The sequence below is a fragment of the Drosophila eugracilis genome, unplaced genomic scaffold, assembly GCF_018153835.1.
Source record: "Drosophila eugracilis isolate 14026-0451.02 unplaced genomic scaffold, ASM1815383v1 contig_952, whole genome shotgun sequence".
Taxonomy (NCBI): domain Eukaryota; kingdom Metazoa; phylum Arthropoda; class Insecta; order Diptera; family Drosophilidae; genus Drosophila; species Drosophila eugracilis.
Window position 1 is genome coordinate 730,108 of NW_024573870.1, and position 21,271 is coordinate 751,378.

The 21,271-nt window shown below is 40.1% G+C and overlaps 4 protein-coding genes across 5 annotated transcripts; 2 read left to right on the forward strand and 2 right to left on the reverse strand.

The window, feature by feature from the left end:
• Nucleotides 1-13,948: 13,948 nt before the first annotated feature.
• On the reverse strand, nt 13,949-15,673 carry LOC108106891 (nucleoside diphosphate-linked moiety X motif 19). The gene is given in 7 exon segments (XM_017214139.2): nt 13,949-14,358; nt 14,360-14,376; nt 14,434-14,641; nt 14,700-14,781; nt 14,875-15,132; nt 15,202-15,446; nt 15,504-15,673. Coding segments are annotated over 7 exon segments (1,086 nt in total). The 5' UTR covers nt 15,594-15,673; the 3' UTR covers nt 13,949-14,172.
• Nucleotides 15,674-15,929: 256 nt separating this feature from the next.
• LOC108106887 lies at nt 15,930-17,534 on the forward strand. The gene is given in 3 exon segments (XM_017214135.2): nt 15,930-16,899; nt 16,961-17,250; nt 17,252-17,534. Coding segments are annotated over 3 exon segments (1,368 nt in total). The 5' UTR covers nt 15,930-15,965; the 3' UTR covers nt 17,396-17,534.
• A 1,008-nt stretch (nt 17,535-18,542) lies between these two features.
• Nucleotides 18,543-19,662, forward strand: LOC108106903. Its single transcript, XM_017214152.2, has 2 exons — nt 18,543-19,420; nt 19,479-19,662. Exons 1-2 carry the CDS (start codon nt 18,567-18,569, stop codon nt 19,579-19,581), a joined length of 957 nt encoding a protein of 318 aa, XP_017069641.2. The 5' UTR covers nt 18,543-18,566; the 3' UTR covers nt 19,582-19,662.
• Nucleotides 19,663-19,795: 133 nt separating this feature from the next.
• On the reverse strand, nt 19,796-21,196 carry LOC108106996 (nucleoside diphosphate-linked moiety X motif 19). 2 transcript variants are annotated; one of them, XM_017214335.2, is made up of 4 exons: nt 21,033-21,196; nt 20,759-20,973; nt 20,356-20,698; nt 19,796-20,286 (listed from the first exon to the last, which is right to left on the reverse strand). In XM_017214335.2, the coding sequence occupies exons 1-4, from the start codon at nt 21,123-21,125 to the stop codon at nt 19,882-19,884; spliced, it is 1,056 nt and encodes a 351-aa protein (XP_017069824.2). In that variant the 5' UTR covers nt 21,126-21,196; the 3' UTR covers nt 19,796-19,881. The 2 variants fall into 2 exon arrangements, with proteins under 2 accessions (XP_017069824.2, XP_017069825.1); XM_017214336.2 differs by having other exon boundaries at nt 20,069-20,299.
• Between the last annotated feature and the right edge of the window lie 75 nt (nt 21,197-21,271).

Consider the following 21,271-nt stretch of genomic DNA (forward strand, 5'->3'; position numbering starts at 1 on the left):
TTGATCATATGAATTTCCTGCCCTACCAAGAACTCGAACTCGAATCTCCCTCCCCAACGATAGCCCACGACTTAGGAGTTTATGTAACCAGACGATCGAAGAGTTGCACAAGAATTTTTGTTGAAATTGGTTTTTTTTTTTTTTGGGGTACGACTGATGGCGATCGCCATCAAGTGGCCATTTTACTTTGTTTTCTTGGGACTTTTTATTTATTTTTTTTCTAGCTTAATTCTCTGCCAGCAGGAAGTGTCAAATTTCGATTTCATTTTGCGCATGCAATAAAAATGATGGAAAAACTTTAGACAGAATTGGAATCAAGGGATAGGGAGGCAAGGAAAGAGTTTTAACGGTATGGAAAATATGTTATTTATTAAAAATTAGTATAAAGTTCAGAGAATCAAGAAATATGGCTAAGGTGTTAAAAATCCTTCATTATCTGCAGTTTTCTGGGGCATTAAACTTAGTTTTCTTTTTAAGAGACACTAATATCTGAAGCATTTACATAATATTTAAATTACTTAGAGATTTGTTTATTTACTATTTGGTACATTAGACTACTTATTTTTAAACAAACCAAAAATATTTCAAAATTTTTCCCCGCCCTTCAACATTTCACTTTCATTGATCGCATACTTAGACTTTCTGGCTCAGAACCAATCCGATGGCAATTTCAACTCGGATTCCTATTCCTCTTGAGGTCTGCGACATTTTGTGAATCGACTTCAAGTGCAGATTAAACAATAATTATGAAATTCTGATGCAAATCGCCGGCGACAGAAAGTCTCCTTGCCCCCGGCTCCCTTACCATGGACTTCTTGTCATATTTCCAGCCCCAGGCCAGACACGAGTGAAATCCAGAGGAGAGAAAGGCAGGCAGCCAGAGTGGATGTCAAGAGTGGATGAATAGAAGGAGTGGGTCTTCGGGGAGAGATGCTTTGAGTGGCCGGCATCTTGTCAAATTTATAGACACGGCAATGACAATCGGTAAATTGTCATGGCCATGGGGCTAAGTTCATCTTGGGCATAATCAGTGCTTAGGGGCAGAACCCGAACCCATAATCGTACCTCTAACCCGAACCAAAAAACCATCTCGGACAACTGGGATGATTGTCAACATTATTATGGTCCACACACACACACCGTTTGATTATGCTGTGCATTCGGGGCACTCTTTTTATGCCTGCACTGCGACGTGTGACGGCTTTGATGAGACATACACTGGGAGAAAAACTTACTATAAAGTAAAAACATCACAAATCAAGATAATTTAGCTTAAACATGAAATCAGATACTTAAATTTACAAGTTATGAAATGATAAATGTTCATTTTTTTTTAAACCATAAGAAACTTTTATTAATATTAAGCAGTTAAGCAGTTAAAATAAACTCTTTGAAAAACTTAAAAATAAATATTTAATAATCTTTATCTCGAAAAAATACATAAAAAATATCAAATTAATTAAAAAAATCAGATTTCTTTAAGTGTAGCTTTCAGATCTGATGGTTTTTGGAGGGGGAATATCTTCTTGGTTTGCGGGGTGGTGCTTTTTTTATGATGCTCCTCAAGTGGACGAGGATGAAGCAGCGTCGAACGACACGCTTAAGTGGCTCGCATACGTCGCCCCACACCCCTCCCTTGTGGACTGGTCTTAATTCAATCGATAGTTCACACATGTAATCGCATGGCCCGATGATTGGGGGGCTTCTTCCTGCATTTTACTTTTACTCCTTGTCTACCCGATTTTCCGCTTTTCTTTCGGTTTGCATGCCAAACACGTAGCGTTGACATTGAAATGGGTGGGGATTGGGGGTATGTCTTGTTCCTATTCTCTGATCTGACTTTAACCTTAAATCGTTAACACATTAGTTTTCCAGCCTTAGTTGCCGAGTCACTCGACTCATTAGCTTAATGAAGAGCGGCGACCAAGTCCTTCAGAAGCTCATTAGCTGTCGAATTGTTTTGTCCTCGAAAGTTTTTCACCAAAATATGCTCGTAAATCTCGATTTGGCAGGCAGGAAAAAGGGAAATTTATCTCGCCAAAGGACAAGTGCCAAAAAGTTTTCCACCAAAAGCCTATCAATCATTGATGTGTGTGTGGATATTTTTGATACTATACGGGAAGCCTTTAAAGATTGAAAAGTATCTAAAGGAGGCTGGTAAACTATTTAGGTATCTTAGCTTATTAATGGCTAAGTATTTAAGTCAAAAATATAACTAAATAAAACCTACTTTAATCTACTCTAGAACTTTCTTATTTTTAATCCATAAAATCCTCAAAGAATTTCCTTACAACCATTGTTAATCTGGAAAATTTAATCTCTACATCTGTCACCTCCTTTCCTCACTAAATTCCTCCCATTTCTAATCTGTGGGCTGGCATCTTGTACGAGTCCAAAAGTTCTTCCTCTCCCACAAAGAATCCTCATCCTCATCATCAAACTGGGTCCATTGTCTTGCGTTTTTTTATTGATGGGCTGCCTTGACTGTTTTTTACGACTTCACCCCGGCCTGGTGGTGAATGGTCAGTGTCAGTGTTCAGTGTTCAGTGTTCAGTGTCATCCCCTCCATAGTTCCAATCTTTTCCAAAGGCATCCATGTACTTCCTTGGCCGTGCAGCTCTATCGGTCGTCCCCAAGGCGATTTTCATACTTGGACATCCGTTTGCAATGTATCTTTATCGTTTTATACCGCTTCCGTGGCCAGGACATGGACTCCTTCGGCGTCGCATAATTTCCGTAATGACCAATGATATAAATGGAACTCATTTGCCAGTAGCCCCCTCCCCTCGCTAGCTCCCTGGCTCCCTGTTGTATTGATGCGCTGCCGTAAATCGCTTTGCACCCCTTCCCCAGGCTCCAAGTTACAAGTTATCCTGGACGTGGACGACTTCGACTCCTTTAACGTTTGTAATAATAAATTAAATCACATTTCGGAATTTTTTCTTTGTGTTATACCCTAACTGTGGGTTACATAAGCTATATAAAGGTTGGGTTGTTAGTTATTTGATTTAAGGGTTTGCAATTTTCAAGATTATTATCGCTTAAACTGATAATAATTTAAGAAAATAACAAAAAGAAAGTATAAAAGTCGAAGTTTGGTAGTCAAAAAGGTAGAATTTGTTATATTTTATATAAACATATTTACACAGAATTAGTAAGTAAGTGTATTGATAATTTTTAGTCAGATAGCGAACTTAAATCTTCGCCATAAGAAGAAAATCTTCCGTTTTTTAGCTCACTTGGTGTGCTGCCATGTGTGTGGGTCCCTGCATGATGGCTCTCCGGTTCATTGGCTGTGGCCCATAAAAAGAGGCAAGTGGTGGAGGGCGAGTCCGTAGCATAAAGCATATGAAGACATTTGCCTTTGCCTTCGACTCCGGGCCATTACAAATTGGTTGAATTTGATTTTGGCCCAAAAGAAAAAGAGAACTGCGGTGTCCACTGTTCGGTGGCTTGGTCGTTGGGTGATGGGGCGAAACTATTCTGGGGCAACCTTCGACGAGCTGTGGATTTTAGCAGAAGGTTGAACCAGTTGGTAAATGCCCCGCCGTCGCCGCCGCCGAAGCCTCAATCTAGAACCGAAAAGCAAGAACCAGGTAGTGCTGGCGACACAGGTGCATCAAAATTGTTTTTTTCTTGCCTCCATTAAGTTTTTCTTTTCGCTTTTCATTTCGGTGTATTATATTCTTTTTTAGTATTATTGTTTTTTCTTCACTCCGAGCTGGGTGTTTTCTTTCCGCCGATTCGGCAGATTTATTCTGTTGTTGTTCTTTTTTCCCCTTTGGAGTGGCTTATGCAAAAAGCCAAACAAAATGCCACCGCTAGCCAAAGCTAGATGAGTAATGAGTACACTTCAACATGGCTTAAGATCGGATATGCATATTTATATATATCTTAGGAGTGCTGTTTATAATGACAGCAAGGTTCTAGGAAACTCTGGTGGAATGTGCCAGGCCATCTTTCACAGATAAGCCAAAAAGTTTCGTTGATAAGAAAATGTTTAGAGTCTAGACAATGGAAATTTAGGAACTTATAAAATGGGTGTCTTATAGCTAGTATTCTTGGAAAGTTAAGAAATATTTTGCAGGTATATTAAAAGATCTTAGAAATGAATATTTTTAAAGTACTCCCACATTTTTGTAAACAACGATCATAAAATAATTTTCAGATTATTGTGTAGACTCTCGGTTACCTCGAAAAGTGTAGAACAACCGTGGGAACATAAACAGCGGCTTTCCTCACGTTCCGTTTGCATATATATATAAACATATATATATAAATAAATATTTTAGAGTATAAATGAAACCTAAAGACATTACACAACTCAGACAAGTGCAATTAGAGCTTACTGATCGTCGATCAGGGTGCTGAAATCAAATGGCCAAAATTCTGATATCATTTGCTATATAGGTGACTCTTTTCATGTGATCTTTGATGACTTTAGAATGAATTTATTGGAATATCTGAAAACATTTTAAGAAGGATATGTTTCAGACAAACTTCCTAGTTTTTTCTTTAGATTCATAGCACCCAAAATCTTGATTAATCACAGCTATACTTTAGCAAGCGATTAAAATTAATCATTGTTAGTTCCTGAGACTAATTTACTCACGAAAAGGTATCACCTTAGTGCTGCTCGATTAGTGCTGATTAGGAAAAACGGCAAAAAATAAAAAAAAAAAACATACCGGAGTTTGCAAAACGAGGCGTATGAGGGGGGACTTTCAACCGCTCGTGTCAGCATTCTGAGGTCGACGCTGTCGGTCGATGAACTCAATGGCGGAAAACTAAAATAAAAAAAAAAAGCGTTAAACAAAAATAACAACAAAAGTGATTGCAATAGCAAAATAGCAATATCAAGTCGAGCTCTTTCTCTGCGAAAAGACTACAACAAATTGCACGCGCGACTTGCGCTCATAATGAGGTTACAAAACATTTAATATATTTGTATATTTTTTTTTATTATTTTAAATAAATCAATTTGCGTTTTTCGCCAACATATTGTTATCAGAGCAAGCAACTTAAAAAAATGATTGAAAACAACACAGAAAAAAGAGACAACTTTTGCGCAAAAAATCAAACTGCTGAATTGGCAATAAAGTCGAGAAGGAGAAAAAAAAGTGAATCGATTGCAGGGATCAGCATTCCGTCAATTCGCCGCTTAATTTATTTATTGTTCTCGTCGACGGCTGTAAATGCAATTTGATGATTTAATTAATATTGAATTACATTGCCATTAAGACCGGCCCGATAATTATACAATCTGTAGCCGGGCAATTCGATTACAGGACTGGGAAGCAGCTCTGTCTACCCTTTTTCTCTCTCTGAATGTGTTGGGGTGGTACTGTACCTGGCCGGAATGTTCGCCTTAATTTATGCCAGGGCAAATATTTAGCCAACAAACACACACAACTTTGGCCTGGCCTGGCTTATTAATTAAGAGAGCGACCCGTAGACTCAGACGAACACACAGTTTCCTCCATGTCCTCCATGGCTATGCCCCCCCGCCATCTCTCCGTCCGGAAATCGGGAAATCATAAAAGCGTAAAATCGAAATGCCGCCATTCCCCGTGGTGGCTGCCAAGCTGACTACTTACTGTTTCTGTTTCTGTCCTGTCTGCTGTGTTACTCCTCCGGCTCCCGGCTCCCCTTTATTAACACGCATATCAATTCATTTTGATTGTAATTTATGCCGTAGCCAATCGCTGCATATCGCTCACATCATGCCCCCCATCCCTTCCCTTTTACAGACGGGGTAATAAAATTATTGTTTATAGATAGATGTTGCGGCTGCAGTTAAAAGCTAAGCCAAGCCAAAAGGAAACTAAGTCACTTACGGATTTCGATTTGGCTTTTCTTGTTTTTCTTCTTGTTTAGTGGAGCGTGATCTTGAAATGGAAATCGCTTTTTGGGTAGGAGGACATCCGTATATGTGTATGGAGGTGGATTTATGTTGTTTTTCCAATGTATTGTTTTAAAACTTATCTTTGGGAGTTATATAGTCGATATCTGCCACTTAAATGTCTGCTTTATGAAGGTCACGATATAATTTTATGATATATAAATTGACTTTTAGACAATTGAGAGAGGATATAATCAAATAACATCCTGTTCATTATAAGTTGTTTTGACTAGAAAATGTTTAAATTAAGTTTTCCTTAAGTTCCTTAAGCTTACAATGAGAATATGTCCTTCAATTTCCATTGCATAAAAGTTACTAACAGAGTTTTTGATAAATCACATTTATTTATTATTAAAATAACATATTTATGTATATTTTATCTTATTTGGTATTTGCTCGAAAAGGAAAACTTGACCATGACCATGCTGCACGCTCAGCAATCAACCTAATTGAGCTGCCCCATTGGCCAACTTCTGCCACCGACTGTCTCCCCCAGCAAATCACCTCCACCCTTACCATTCGATATCGAACTAAAACCAAACCCAAACCCATATCCACACCCACATTCAAACCCAAACCAAAACCGTTCTAAATCAAAAGACAAACGTCGACAAATGACCCGGCGCAGTGAATAAATGAATAGCAGTAAGTCGGCAACTCGCCATGAATGTATTTGGTAACAATTCATTAAGCAAATAGAAATGTGCGCTAAACGCATTAAGAGATTAGCACACATCGGCCAGGAACAACAATGTCTCCGGGGCGGAATACCTACTACATCTACAATACCCATCGATAAACCGAACCGAACTGGCCAGCGTAATGACCCTCATTTGCTGGAACTTGGTGGCCAGTCCCCTTTTCTCGTTCTGGCCAAATTTAATTGCCGGGTCAAAGGAGACTTTTCACATGTGGTTAGCACTCAGATTGGTCTTGGTGTGTCTGAAAAGGTGAAATCACTGTTGCTTCTGGCTTGTTAAGTGCTCATTGTTTCGCCAACAATGTTGACTGGCCCCCTCTCGTCACATGTGATGTGCTGACTGCCACTGTCTCGATGGCGAATGCAAAGCGGAAGTTGCCAGTTGAAAATCACTTAAGTGCAATTTCGGTTTTGAATTTGCAGATTTTTGGGTGGTTGGATTGGGTGGTTGGTTGGTGATTTTATGGACATATGTAAAACTTATCAAAGTCTTAGGAAAAACAGTATTGTTTTAATCTTAGCTGTACTTGATTTTAAAGTTTTTAACTGCTGGTTTATTCAGATTACAAAACATATGTATTACATCTTCTTTCTAACATAATATTTCCCATTTTGATATATCCTGCTAGGAAACTGACCCACATTGAATCCTTAACTCCATGAAACCAAACATCACGTTTCGACTTCCTTTCATGTTCCTTTTGTTGGCCTCAAATTGTCCCTATCCTTTTCATCAAATCTCTCCTCGCCCTGCCCGTCGTCCTTATCCTTTTGCATTTGTCCGTTGGTCATGTGATAAACGTTTATGATTATTTTTATGTTTCATCCGTTCGAGACTCGACTCGACTTTGGCTTGCCAATTTGACGCTGATATATACAGGGACTTGATTTAGTTTAAATAGCGCTAAGGGAGATAGTCTGAACTGCACTCGGAAAAATTACATCTAAAATTTGAAGATAAAACCCCGTTTTTCAATTTGTATTTGTCTCGAAAAGGTAATTCTCACATGTGTTTTTAAACACATCTTTCGAAATGATTGAATTTACCTTGAAAAACTTCTTTCCAGCATCCTTATAAATTTCAGTGTCATTTCAGACCATCTCCCGGAAAATGCAATTTATGTGTTTTGGGGGAAGAGCACAAACAGAACAAAAAAAAAAAAAGAAAGTCACACGTGACTGCAGTGAACGTTGCTTTCTCCACCCACTGACCACCGCCCAACGCCCAACGCCCTCCTGTCCTTTACCACCCACATGTGTGAACAAATATTTTTTAGAGGGTGTCCGCCCTTTATGCGGGTCCTTACTGGTGTCCTTTCTGTTCTGGTGCTCTGGTGTTCTCGTTTCCAGCCCCGGCTACGTGTCATTTGTGCTATCTGGTCAAGCAAATCTTTCCGCTACAGCCCGCTCTTCCTAGCTCCAAGGTCCGGACAATTTCCATAATCGTTGGTTAAACAAGACCGCTCACACATGCCTGGTCAAGCTGACCGCAGTTTATGCCCGGGGTTTTACGGCCCTGAACCGTTTCTGGTGACGCCTCCTAAGTCCCAGATCTCACGGATCCCTTTTTGTAGACCTTGTTTGAATTATGCTTTTACATATTTTTATTCACTTAACACGAAAAAAGGGGTGCAAGGGTGAAGATATATATGAATGTATGTATGTGTGGGAAGGTGGCCTGGTCCGGCTTAATCAAATTATTGCTTATCTCTCGGATGGTGTCGACTTGGCGGAGGTCAAAACGCAAATAGCCATAAACATGTAGATTAAATCCCCATTGACCAGGTCCCATCATCGCCTCGTGTGACCTTGTTTCTCCCGGAAGTTTTATTGGGTATAAACTCTTTAATGGTGTCCACAAGGCAGGCGGATATTTGCATATTAATCTCTCGACTACTGGTAATTAAAAGTCTAGTTTTATAGATTGTTTATGCACAGCAATCGAAGATAATGTCGAAGGAAAATATTTGACTAACTCTGGGTAAGTGGGATTTTATTAGGTTTATTTTCTAGCATACTTATGGGAGTTGACTTGGAAGAAACCTTAATGAAAACCAAGCTAAAACTAATTGTGTTTTCACTAAATTTAAGAAAGAAACTATTTGCCTTTAGACTCCAAAATTCCTTTAAATAACATTCATATATTTTTACCCCTTCAAAGTGAAACAACTAAATCAGAATCGAAGGGCAAACAATTTAAAGAACAATACAAGGCAATACTTTAACATTTTTGCCCAAATGTACCCTCAAAATGAGCCACAAAAAATCCATAAATATCAACTTTGAATCGTTCGAGCAGTCGAGTCGATATAGAAAGACCCAACATCAGCAGTCAAACAACCGGCATGCTCAATTCAAATGTTTTTCAATCTCATTCAAACAATTTGTATCGTAGTTTTATTACCACAATAAAACGGATTAAGCAGTTCGCCCTCCGTTCCTTCGAGCTGGAAGAAAAAAAGGATACAATGAAGTCAGAACCAAGAAAAGGGGGGTCGTGTGTGTGTGTTCGCCTTTTAAATTGGTTGAATTTCCGCACGAATTAAATTTTTTCCTGGAGAAGTGAAGAAGCAAAGAATATTTCACGCTTCGACAGTTTGACGATTGAAGGGGAGGTAAACCATATTATAGACTCCTTTCCGGAATATTTCACACTTTGCCCGTGTACAAATCAGCGACACGTGGCAAGTGCCATAAAATTTATAACAGCGAAAAAAGGGCCAAGGAGACCCCAAAATCTTAGCTGGGTGTCGAATTCGATACGCTCAATCTGCACAAGAATTTTTTCACAATTTTTTCCAGCGGCGGAAACTTTAAACTTTTTCGTTTGTCGTTTTTACGCTGTGAGCTTTCCACTGAAGCGACTATTTCATTTGGCTTAAAAGTTTATTATCCTCATTCACCAGCAAATGGAAAATTAATATTTCCCTTTGTACCATTTTACAGAATATTTTTGTAATTTTCTTTTAGAATTCCTCAAAGCAAACGGTTACTTCAATCAATTTGCTTGGCTTTCACGCTGGGACTGGTCCTTTCAACTGACCAGACCTTTGTTGGAGGTCCTTCGGTTACCATCTATCCGTACATATGGTATGTCTGATTCATATCTAAATCTATTACAATTCATATTTATATGCCGAGCACACTGATAACCACCCTCCTCTATGGAACATTTTTATTTGGCGGAAGGAAAAACAGTGCGGAACGTAGGGATAAGTTTTCACTGGTAGTTTTCATAGTTCGATTTTAAAATATATTCTTTGAATTTAGCTATGATTTAAGTAATAGAAAAAGAAAGTTAAAATTATAGTCAAAGATTTGTTCAGTTCAAGAAGACAACAACCTTTAGATCACTTTAAATAGAATATTTTAGACTTCCATACATGTCTTGCACTGTACGCACACGGGTTAAGTCAAGTGTTAAAGAGTTTTTTGAGAGACATCTCCGTCTGGTTTCACAGCGTCTTGTGTCGCAATTTCTTTTTGGCCCTGCCCTGCTACCCCTTTTATGGGCCCTTTCCGTTTCGTTGTTTCTGCTTAGCCTAATATCCAAATAAACATACTTTATCCGTTATTGCCGTCAAATTTATGGTTTCTTAAATGCCACCCCATCCGCTGATGGACTTCCCGGAATGGAAATATGAGATGGTAGCTGCGATTTTGATAAGGGTCCCTGGAGTTTCTTGGACAAAGTCAGATGAATCTATTTTCTCGATTGTTCGACAGCTGGTAAAGTTTATTGGGTAGAGCGATAAGACAAAAGAGAAACTTTTCGTTTGAAGTAAATATATGATTTGAGCTATATAGATATTCCTGCTGCTGCCATTACCACGAGTATCCAATTTGTATTGCCAATTGCAATTAAAACAATGTTACAAGGTCACCCGTTTTTTGCACAGATAACAGAAAAATGCAAAAAGTGGCGCCGCTAACGAAATTGCAAATTATGCACATGTACCGAAATGCAACGCTATGTTGTAAACTATACAAGCATACATGTCTGTATATATATATATATATGTAGATATATATATGTGTGTGGAATGCAATCGAAATCGGTGACAACATAATGCTCTATACACCTACCCCAATGCAGGCAGCAGCTTAATTTTCCAACGGAACCTTTTCCTTTGCGCAGGTCCAAAACTGGAAAATGAATTACGTAGTGTCCTCCAAGAAGGGAGGGGAATCCCCTTCCTTTAGGTGTCTGTATATGTATGTGTGCGTGTCTTTTGTAATGGTGGCCGTGTTTAGGTGTGAAATCTCCAAAGAGAGAGGGAGAGCATTTAAAGAAGTATGTGTGAGAGAGAGAGAGAGAGATGGAGAGCAAGGACTAAATAGGAATTAACGGTAACAACAACAAACCCATTGGAGCAAGCGCATAATTCATATTTTACCAGCAACGCCCACGCCCACTTTGCATTTGTGTGCTTGCAGGTTTAAGGGTGCGTGTATGCGTCTGTCACCAGGTGCTTTTCAATTATTTCTAAGGGAATGTTAAACAAATACAGGTAAATGTTGAAGTAAATTTCTTTGCACATAAAGAGATGCCTACATATGTTCCCATGTATTTTCAGTGCTAATTGCGTTGGACCCTGGACATATTAAGTAAACAAATTACTAAAAGGTTTCCACATATATTTTTTTAAAGGAAATTTAGATATAAGGCTACCTACAAAATTGCACTTTTTGTTAAGTTATTTTGTAAATCTTACAGCCTATTAGTTAGTTAAATGAAGTCTCCAAAGTCTCCAAAATTTGAATGATACTCTTCTTAAGAAACGTCGTTTGTCATTTTCATAAATATATGAAGATTAAAGTTAAATAAACCTATGAATATGGCATCAGGTAGAGAGAGATGAATACCAACTGAATACTGTTGATCGCCTACATGGCGGATGAGAAATGTTTACAAACCGAAACTAACATTCTGTTACTGTTAAAACCAATTTATAGGAATTAAAGTGAACAAAAAAGGCTTAAGAAATTAATTTAAAATTTATAAAACTCTACACCCTTACATCCGCTTCCGACTTAGTAAAGTTTTTAAGGATCCAGCTCATTCTTAACAAGCAAAATAAAGACATCATTAGAAAATCATGTAGTGCATTAGTCGAACTGTCGTCGCCACACCCCCACTCCATGTGCCACTCCACCACCAAAGACCCCCGCCCACCCGGGGGCAGCCGCAATTGCCATTATGTTGAACACGCAAGTCAATTGATGCAATTTGTCCGACCAGCCGGAGAGAGGAGAGTTTTCGTTCGTTTTGGGCCAGGGGCAATTTCCCCAGTGACAATCTGACATGCCGTAACAGGTTCACGGTCTGACGAATAGTGGGTGGTGCCCTGCAGGGGTGCCGGGGTATACACTGAAGTGGGCCAAAGGGTAGGGGGCGACGATACCGACCGCCTGCTCTCATCAACAGTTAGCAGCTTCTGCTGGTGATTTAAGGGTTGCCAGCCAGCCGGTTCGCCCTTAAATGAATTGCGGCGATTTATTGCGGTAATACTCATTTAGCGGACCTGCCCCGAGGGGAACCAAAAAAAAAAAAATAGAAGAAAGTACTTTATAGACGAGAGATCAGACAACGATATTCCCATTAATGTCTCCAATGGTTATCTTGAAGACATTTCTGTTAAAGAACTAAGCCAAAACTTTGTAAAATATTGGAAAGTTAAATTAAAAATAAAAACAAGAATTTCTGATGGATATCTAATAATGAACTAATCATAGTCATATATAAGATATATATATTATACCATACATCATACCCGAATACACCAGAACAGGGTAAAAAAACGACTCGAGTCGAGTTGAGTGCAAACAATGCAAACAATAAAAATAAATCTCTATGGAACAAGTGTGTGTTTTGTTACACCCGTGGGAAGTCCGGGTGAGAAGTTGTCAATTACTTGCGAATCGATCTGGCCAAGTTTTGTTTTGGCATTCATGTCACCGCCAGGTTACCGGGACCACCTCGAATAATCACTCTAATTGGTCGCTATCCGAGAAGACATGGTGAGCTACGTACGTGATATGCATTTCCACCTTTCTAGGCAATTAATAAGGCAATTCCAAATCGTTGGCCACGTAAATCAGCATTATGTCGTGGGCAATGAAAATGAGCTCTAAATTCAATTACAGGCCTTGTCTTCTTCATTTTCGTAAGACCTCTCTTCCTCACCCTTGCATAAATCAAGAGTTCTGGCTGCCTGGAGTCGTGGGCCTGAGATGCTAATTTACCCGGGAACTGAAATTTCTTAGTAGATGCTAAGCGGCTTTCCCGCTCATAACTCACCCGGACACTTTGTCACATTATGCATTTAAATTTAATGTGTAATTTATGGGCGGATTTGTCGACCTTCTTGCCTGCGATGTCTGTTAATTAGAAAATCTGTTGGTAGCAGTGTTGTCAGGGCACAATTTTGTAGAAGAATTAGTTTTATAAATGTATAAGATATTTAATTTTAAAAAATATATTTTATAAACATGTTATTTATTTACTACTCTAAATGGCTAAATAAAGTGTCAAAGCAAGTACAGACTCTTAAAAATGTACTCAATTATTATTAAAAACCTTATTAATAACAATAAACTGGTTTTTCCCTTCATCACAAACTGTTTTCCGCAGCTCTAAAATCCAACCTCTCCTCCTGATGCGTGGGAGTACTCTCCTTTCTACCATAATACGTGGGGGGTACTCTATTAATTACACTCCATAATGGTTACTTCCGCTGGTCCACATAATAGCATAATTAATCGATATTAAATGAACAGCAAAGGAACAATAAACGCCGGAAGCCAGCCACAAAAGGTTAAATTAAACGAAGTAATTGTTACACAGCCTCAGCCGTTGAAATTCGACCCCCTCTAGCTGTTCGAAAATCCCTGAGGAGGGTTGTCCTGGCTGGGTCCTTTACAATGCATAATAAACAGTCGAGCGGGCACGGAGCAAACAAAAGTGGGGAAACGAAGCTCGTTGAGATTTTGATTTTTAAACGGCCCACCCGGGGGGGGTGGAAGTGCAGACTGGTTGGGATTCAAACAAGACAAGGCTGTAAAGCGCACAAAGTCACACGGCAGGTGGTGTTCGTGGGTGGGAGGACGAGTGTCTCAGGACACAAAGTGATTTAAATGCATTTCTAATGGGATGAAATTATATACAGTCTGAGCTTGTGGTATTCTCCTCCTCCTCTTCCAATTCCGTGCCCATACCAATTTGCGGTTTTCAAGGGGAGGACATGAATATGCATAGATTTGCGCTTTTGATGTGCTAACCATCTAGAAAGTATAACCCAAAAGGGGACAACATCTTCGTTAGCTAACTTACGACCAACTTTAACTTAAATTGTATATTTTTTAATTAAAATTTCGCCTATAAAATAATAATTAATGCTCTTTAGAGCCAGCGTCTTGATAATTTGATGGCCGGCTAAAGCCGCTTAAAATAATTTCAAAACAACAATTTGTGACCCAGTCATTTCAGAGGTCACATTTAGCATCTTATCAGAGCTTAGCAGCTGCGGTCACCGCTCCCGTTGAAAGGCCAGCCAGCTATGGAATGTAATTATAGCTTTTGGCGCTCCTGATGGAATTTTAGTGGTCTCAAGTGTCCATTGGGCGGAGGAATATTCAACTCCAGGCTACGAATTGAAGGCCCATAAGTATAGCGATGCAGGTGCTTTGAACGAGATCTAAACTCATCTTCGGAGCCGGGAAAACTGATGATTTCACTAATCAAATTTGGTTCTGGGAACATAGAAGTCATCACCTAAAAAGAGTAAAAAGTATTTTATGGATGCTTTAGGGACTCCTTTCTAATCCTTACCAGGTAGGACAAAAACCATTGAACCCTTGCAGTCATAAGAGACTGGCAAGAACATCGTCGTGCCTAATGCACTTCGTTTTATGGCAAAATCCAGCAGACCTTGGTATTCCTTGATTCCCATTAACCGAGACAATTCATAGACCTGTGGAGGCAGGAACCAAACTTCTCCTAGATCAACCAGTCGCAGAAGTTCCACTGGCGTCAGCCACTATTAAAATTAAGAACTATATAAAAGTAAAATAAAATCATTATCAGGTTAAACTTACTAGCGTCTCCTTGACCTCAGAAGGTTCCTCGAGTAGTTTTGGTTGCTTGTCCACAAAAGCCATAAAGAAAACAGTTTCATAGCTGTAGGAAGTTAAATTTCAAATAATATTCACAAATTCTATAAAAGAGTTGTAGTAAATTAAAATCTTTTTAAGATTTCAAACAAATACAAACCCCTTCCGCATGAATGTCGGACTCGCCCAAGCAGACCACTCGTGTAGTGCCCACAAATCCGGCACCACTTTTAGCTCTCGGCAAAGGGTCAAGAACTCACTGGGCTTGTCGTGCACTCTACGCTGCCACGCTTCCAGATCAGGAACATCCTGCACGCAAGAAACTGCACCGAAATCCAGCTGACTTCGACTGCGACAAAGCAGTAGTCCGACCTCCTCGAAACACTCCCTCACGGCAGTGAGTCGTAGCGTAATCTCCCTAAACAAAAACGAAGGTCAAAGATTAAACTCCTAATCTGACAGAGTTAACCACAACCTTTGTACTTACCGCGCCCAAATGCGGGAGCGCTTGAAGAACCGATCGTAGCAACCGGTTCCCTGTGGTGCCAGGATGGCAGGACGATCGTCGCGGATGAGCACTAGGCGACGCAGTGCCTCCTGCGGGACACCAAACTCTTCGAGGTACTGTAGCCAGGCCACGTTCTCATCCGCTTCGGTATCCAGAAGGCCACCGGGAAATACAGTTTGGTTGACCATGACGGCTGTGGCATCGCTTCTTTTTAGCATTAGCAACTGAAAGATGGGGATTAAAACATATATCCATTTTCGATAAGGATTTCCCGTACTTACCTTGTACTCCTCGCTTTTGACAGCATCCCTAGTTACCAGGATTATACTGGCCGAAGTGCGCCACTTGGTCGCAGAAGCTACTTGGCTCATGACCTTGAATATTTAGCTAAATATTGGACTAAACTATTTAATTCCAACCGCAAAACAAAATCAAAAAGTTGTTCCCTCCAATCAGCTGATTGCCAAATGTCTATCGATTCCGCCTCCTGCTCTAGGAAATGATCGATAACCGCGTATCAGTAAGCTCAATATTTGAAATTTGAATTCGTGCCAAATTCAAACTTTTACCTTTTGACCAGATTAAACCACGAAAGAACAGTCAAAGAACAATTGTGTAAAAGAACAAAAAACCTACATAGATTAGCTACTCTCCACACGTCGCAAACATATTTAAGCTCTGCCCTTGACCAACAAGAAACACTTGCATTTGGTGTTCCCAATCGAAAGCAACTTGCAGTTGAAATGAAAGTTTTAATCACATTCTTGTTTCTGGGCTTGTGCTTCAGTGGCATCCCAGCGGAGGACGAGCTGGAAAGCATCGCTGACCTTCTGAAGGATAATGCTAAAGGCGTGGAGGCTGCCAATACGCTCCTGACCAGGATCGCAGTAGTTAGCGAGGAGACCCAAGTTGGCTTGGCCGAGCAAAAGGAGGCTCTGAAAGTTCTGACTCTCGTTGAGAGTCTGCTGGCCAAACTGACTCTGTCCTTGGAAACAAGCTCCCAGAATCTGGTGGCTACCCTATTGAACCTCTCTCGGCAAGGCGAAGAGTACGGAAATCGCACAGGGGCAGAGCTTTTGGAACTGGTCCGTATCCAGGAAGGCACCAAGGAGCTGCTCAATGCACTGGAGGCCAAAATGGAAGCCTACCAGAGGCATGTTCTCAACAGTTCGCGAAACATTGACAAAAGCATCGATGGGCTGGCCAAACTGATCACTAGGACTGTGCTCCCCCAACTTAATGGGCTAAAGTGCACCTTTAATAACCTGGAAACATCCCAAATCAACGTGGAGGTGGAGCTAAAGAACCTGGCAGGAGTCAAGGAACTTAGCGAGGACTCTAACCACAAGCTGGACGTGCTTGAGTTCCAATTGAAGCAGTTGAATCGCACCCAAGAGCAGCGCCTTGACTCCCTGATCGACGCTGTGAAGCGCCTGCAGCCTCAAAGCTCTTGGAAAGTGGAGGCAGCTCTGCGTGAATTGATCATATCCCAGAAACGCATTGAATTGGATTTGGAGGAGTGCAGTCGGCACCAGCCATATCCGGAATATGGCCATCAGGATGAGTCATATCTCCCTAGCTATGGAGCTGAGATTCCAGAGCCGCAGTACTCCCAGCCCAAGCCCAAGCAGGTAGATTTGGAGCAAGTGTGGAGCATCAAGGAGGAGCCCAAGCAAGGTAAGTTTGTTATAACAGCCCTTGAATTTGTTTAATAATAATACGCTCTTCCATTTCCCAGGAGAATATTCCGGAAACCATAGGGTCTCTGCCTATGCTCAATCCCCCGAGCCAAAGAAGAATCATCAGAGCTCCAGCGCCGTGTCCTGGCGGCAATCGGTACCTTGGGAGAATCCCTCTCCATACCAATCCGCTCCAGTTCATCATCACCAGCCATGGAAACCAGCTCCTGCCTACGGACCCATCTCCAATGACAAGTCAAAACCATGTCCCAAAGGACAGCAGTCTTCTCCAGCAACCTATGGACTTCCGCTTCCTGTCCACCCATCTCCTAACCCCGAACCACTACCCAACTTCTGTTGGATATAAGCCGAAATCAAACCACGACCAATCCCCGAAACCTCAACAGGAAGAAACCTACAAGCCAGAACCCCTTCAGCCTGGAGAGTCCTACAGGATTTGGTACGGAGATAGTTCACAACCGCAAGGATACTGAGGATAGATCAAACTGGCACAAATAGTATTCCCGAAACCGATACCCGAAACGTTTAGTAAAATTTAATAGAACTTCTCAAAAATAACACTTTAATAACCGATTTAATACATTTTTATGTTTTGATAAATAAAAAATAATGCAAAAAAAGATTAAATATTTGTATAAGTTTTAAATGGGAAAGGGGGAAAACGAATATACAATCGCATTATAAAGACTAATTATTAAAAATTAAATTTAAAAAAAATTAACAACATTTTTTCCTCAATTTCTAAATAAAATCGAATATTTAATAAAATCTGAGATTTTTTACATTTAGAAAGTCTATGACGAACTGGTGCATATTGCAATATTATTAAAAATTAATAGCTAAGTTTTCTGAAAAGGTTCGACAATTTACCGGTATATTTCTGAAGCATAAATGAACTTTATTTTTCTTAACTTTAAATCTTATGATTAAAATCAATATTCTAATTATAATTTAAGAAATACGGAAAACAAGATGGCAGAATTGAGTTTTAGGCGTTTTTACCAAAATTATTATATTTAGGTTATTAATAAACCATTTAAGAGTTTACAGAACAAAGAAACATTTTCTTTTTCTAGACTTTTAGACCATTTCAAAAATGTTCTAGATAACCCGCAGATTTTTTAAAAATTTTGGTATTACTATCATACCTACGAAGACCTATTTTCTGAATGAACTATAACAAGAAGCAGCTGGGGCACGTTTGTCGGTGGTATCATTACTACTGTTACACACAAAAAACCAGGTCAATCTTTGCACCAAGAAAACTGTTTGGAAACAAAGAAGAATTTCAAGACGTGACAATCCCTAGATTTTCTCTAAATTAGCTAAAATGTCGATGAACTAACATTATTTAGTATAACAACATGGAACATAATTCGTTTATGGTTGTTTGCCAAAAAACAACTTTGCAACTTGGTTTTTATCTTAAAAATATAGATAGTAATCTGTTGAAAGTATGAAATGAAAGTATGAAGATTAGAGTACCGTTTGCAGCTGCACTCACTAAAGAGCAAGTCGGTGGTTTTGGAACTGATATAACTCAACCCAGTCTAAGACACGTTTCTGACCTTAAGTTGGGCTACTTAAGGTGTGGTTCAGATGGAAAGAAGACACACAGCGTTGAACAACCATCAAAGAAACACTATGAATGTCCAACTGATATTTGTAACGATCTGCATGTACCTTGGCACTGCCACTGCACTTGATCTGGACTTAATTCCCGAAATCCGAAGTGAAGTCGGAGAGCTGTTAAAAGGAACAGAGGAGCTAAATTTGGGATTGGAGAAAGTGAAAAACGTACAAAAGGGCATCGAAGAGAAGTTCAAACATCAGCGGGATGAGATCCAACTTATTGCCGGACTGGAGGTTGCTCTAGCTCAGCTGGAAAAAAAGGTTCAAAACAGCTTTGAGGCTACAGGTTCAGGAGTAGGAAATTTGACAGCACTTGTCACGGCAATTCAAAGCAAAAATGAACAGTCCATTCAGAACTTGACCAAAGTGGAGCTGGACATCAGGAGTGTCCTTGGACAAGTAGCTGTTAACCAAAACAAATATGAGCAGGATTTGGATGCCGTTGCCCTGTCCGTCGAATCGCACCTATCGGAGATCCAGCAGCTTCTGGCACAAGGTATCATTGGGGAGCTTATCGGTCTGGACAACAAAGCCAATGTTCTCCAGGAACAGCAGCGCAATATAATTGGTCAAGTGGGATATCTTGAACAACTAAATGTCCTGGCTGATCGGGCCAATCGCAAGGTGAATCAACTGGAGTGGGGTCTAGTGTTACTTAATCGCACCCAGTCTGAAAGCCTCAATAATATCGAAAGCACTGTGCATGGAGTGCAGGTTGCCACCTCCCAAATCGATCATAAACTTCTTGCCCTGTTAGACAACCAGAAAAGCATTGAAAAGACGGTGGAAGGATGCAAGCGTAAAAATCCGCCTAACCACAAGCCGCATGAGGTCTGGACCCATCCGGAATATGTCCCAAGTTACCAGTAAGTTCTAAGTTAACCTTGATGCTCAAACTGCTATTAACTATTTACTTTTTTAAAGATCGAAAACAGAAGATAAACTGGGATACGAGAACAGCTATGCCACCCAAGAAGAGTCTGAATACCTTTACAAACTGTGGTACGGCAAGGGCCAGCAGCAGTAAAAAAGGATAACCGTGTCAAAACCTAGAAAATGCATTTAAATGCTGCTTTTCTCTGTATTCTTTAAAAATCATTTTTCTTTAGCTTATTCTTAATTTTTCAAAGCATATTTAAACTAAATAAAAGTAAAGTCATTCAACCAATTCATATATATATGTTACACAAAGTTCTACTTTCTTTTTTTTTAACCTCATTTACGAAATTTCAAACTTCAAATCACTTATATTCTTTTATATTCACCTAGATTATATTTTATATTAAACCTAGATAAATGCACATGATATCAAAAAAATGATAAGTCCTTAAAGCTTGGTTGGGTCAACGGGATGGACTTGACCATCCTCCCTGTCAAAGTTAATTAGAAGCTGCGACTGATGCTGATTCCAGTGCTCCGATCGATGCAACTTCCCATTAGACTGCGAACGAAATTCCTCTACAGATAAACCAGTCTCGATTTTATCGCTACTTGCATCAGGATCTGCAGGATACGCATCGTCTCCTGGTAAAAGATGTACAGTTCCATTTTTGCATTTGTACATCACAGGATGAATAAGCCCCATCCCTTTCACCTCACGTTTCGAGGCGAACTCACGCAAACCTTCTAAGGTCGAAAAATTGAGGCAGCGTGATAGCTCGTAGAACTGTGGAGGCGGCAACCAAAGCTCCTTTCTCAGGCACGCTTGAAGGTAATCCAATGGTGAGCGCCACTAGAAAGTTAAGCTAGTATAGTTATTTATATAAATATTATAATATTCTTTGGTGTTCTTTGCATTTACCGCACAGTCCTTGACCTCATTGGGTTCGATATGTACGCTCGGCTCCTGTTCCAGAGCAGTCATAAAAAAGGCCGTCTCGAACCGTTTCTTAAAAGTGGATGGTGTCCGCCAGGCAGACCACTCGTGAAGTGACCAAACATCTGGGAGGACCTCCAGCTCCTTACAGAGCTCCAGGAACTGGCTGGCATCATTGTGGACGGTGTGCTGCCAGTGAACGCGATCAAACTGATCGTGGAACTTTCCATAGCCGCTGGTGGAGGTCAATGACTTGTTGTCCCTGCACAGTAGGATGCCCAACTCTTCAAAGGTCTCACGTATAGCAGTTAGACGCAAGGCTAGGGATCTATAAAACATCCATACAGAGATCAAGATACTCTTCTAAGGAAACCTTTCGTTTTCATACGGTTCTATTGCTTCCTTATCTGCTTTGGTCTGGAAAATCTCCGGACGTGGTCCCTTTATGTGGCTAATATTTTGGAGTTTGGAGGCACTGATTTTGTTTCTCTGAAAGAGATTTAACCAGGCGGGAGAACTGTCCGAGGCATCACAAACTCCCCCCGGAAATACAGAAGACTCCGGCATGAAACTAGACTTTTGAGTTCGCGTGAGAAGTAAGGCCTAAGTAGTAAAATAGATTTTGTTACAACCGTTTAAATTCAAGATACATTAAAGCTTACATTGTAGTCAAATGATTTGGCTTTTGGAGCTTGGTTCTTGGACAGCAGGATCAAGCTGGAGGAGGAACGAATTTTGGGCAAAAGCTTGGACATCTTTGTTTAGGTAACACGGCGATATCGATAGCATTGTGGAAAGTTATCGATTACTCACCAGCTGTTGTTATTTACATCTATAAAATTCAGACTACCTGTTGGAGAAGGGAATATGCTGCTTAAATTCTAACAGGCGTTCATTACAA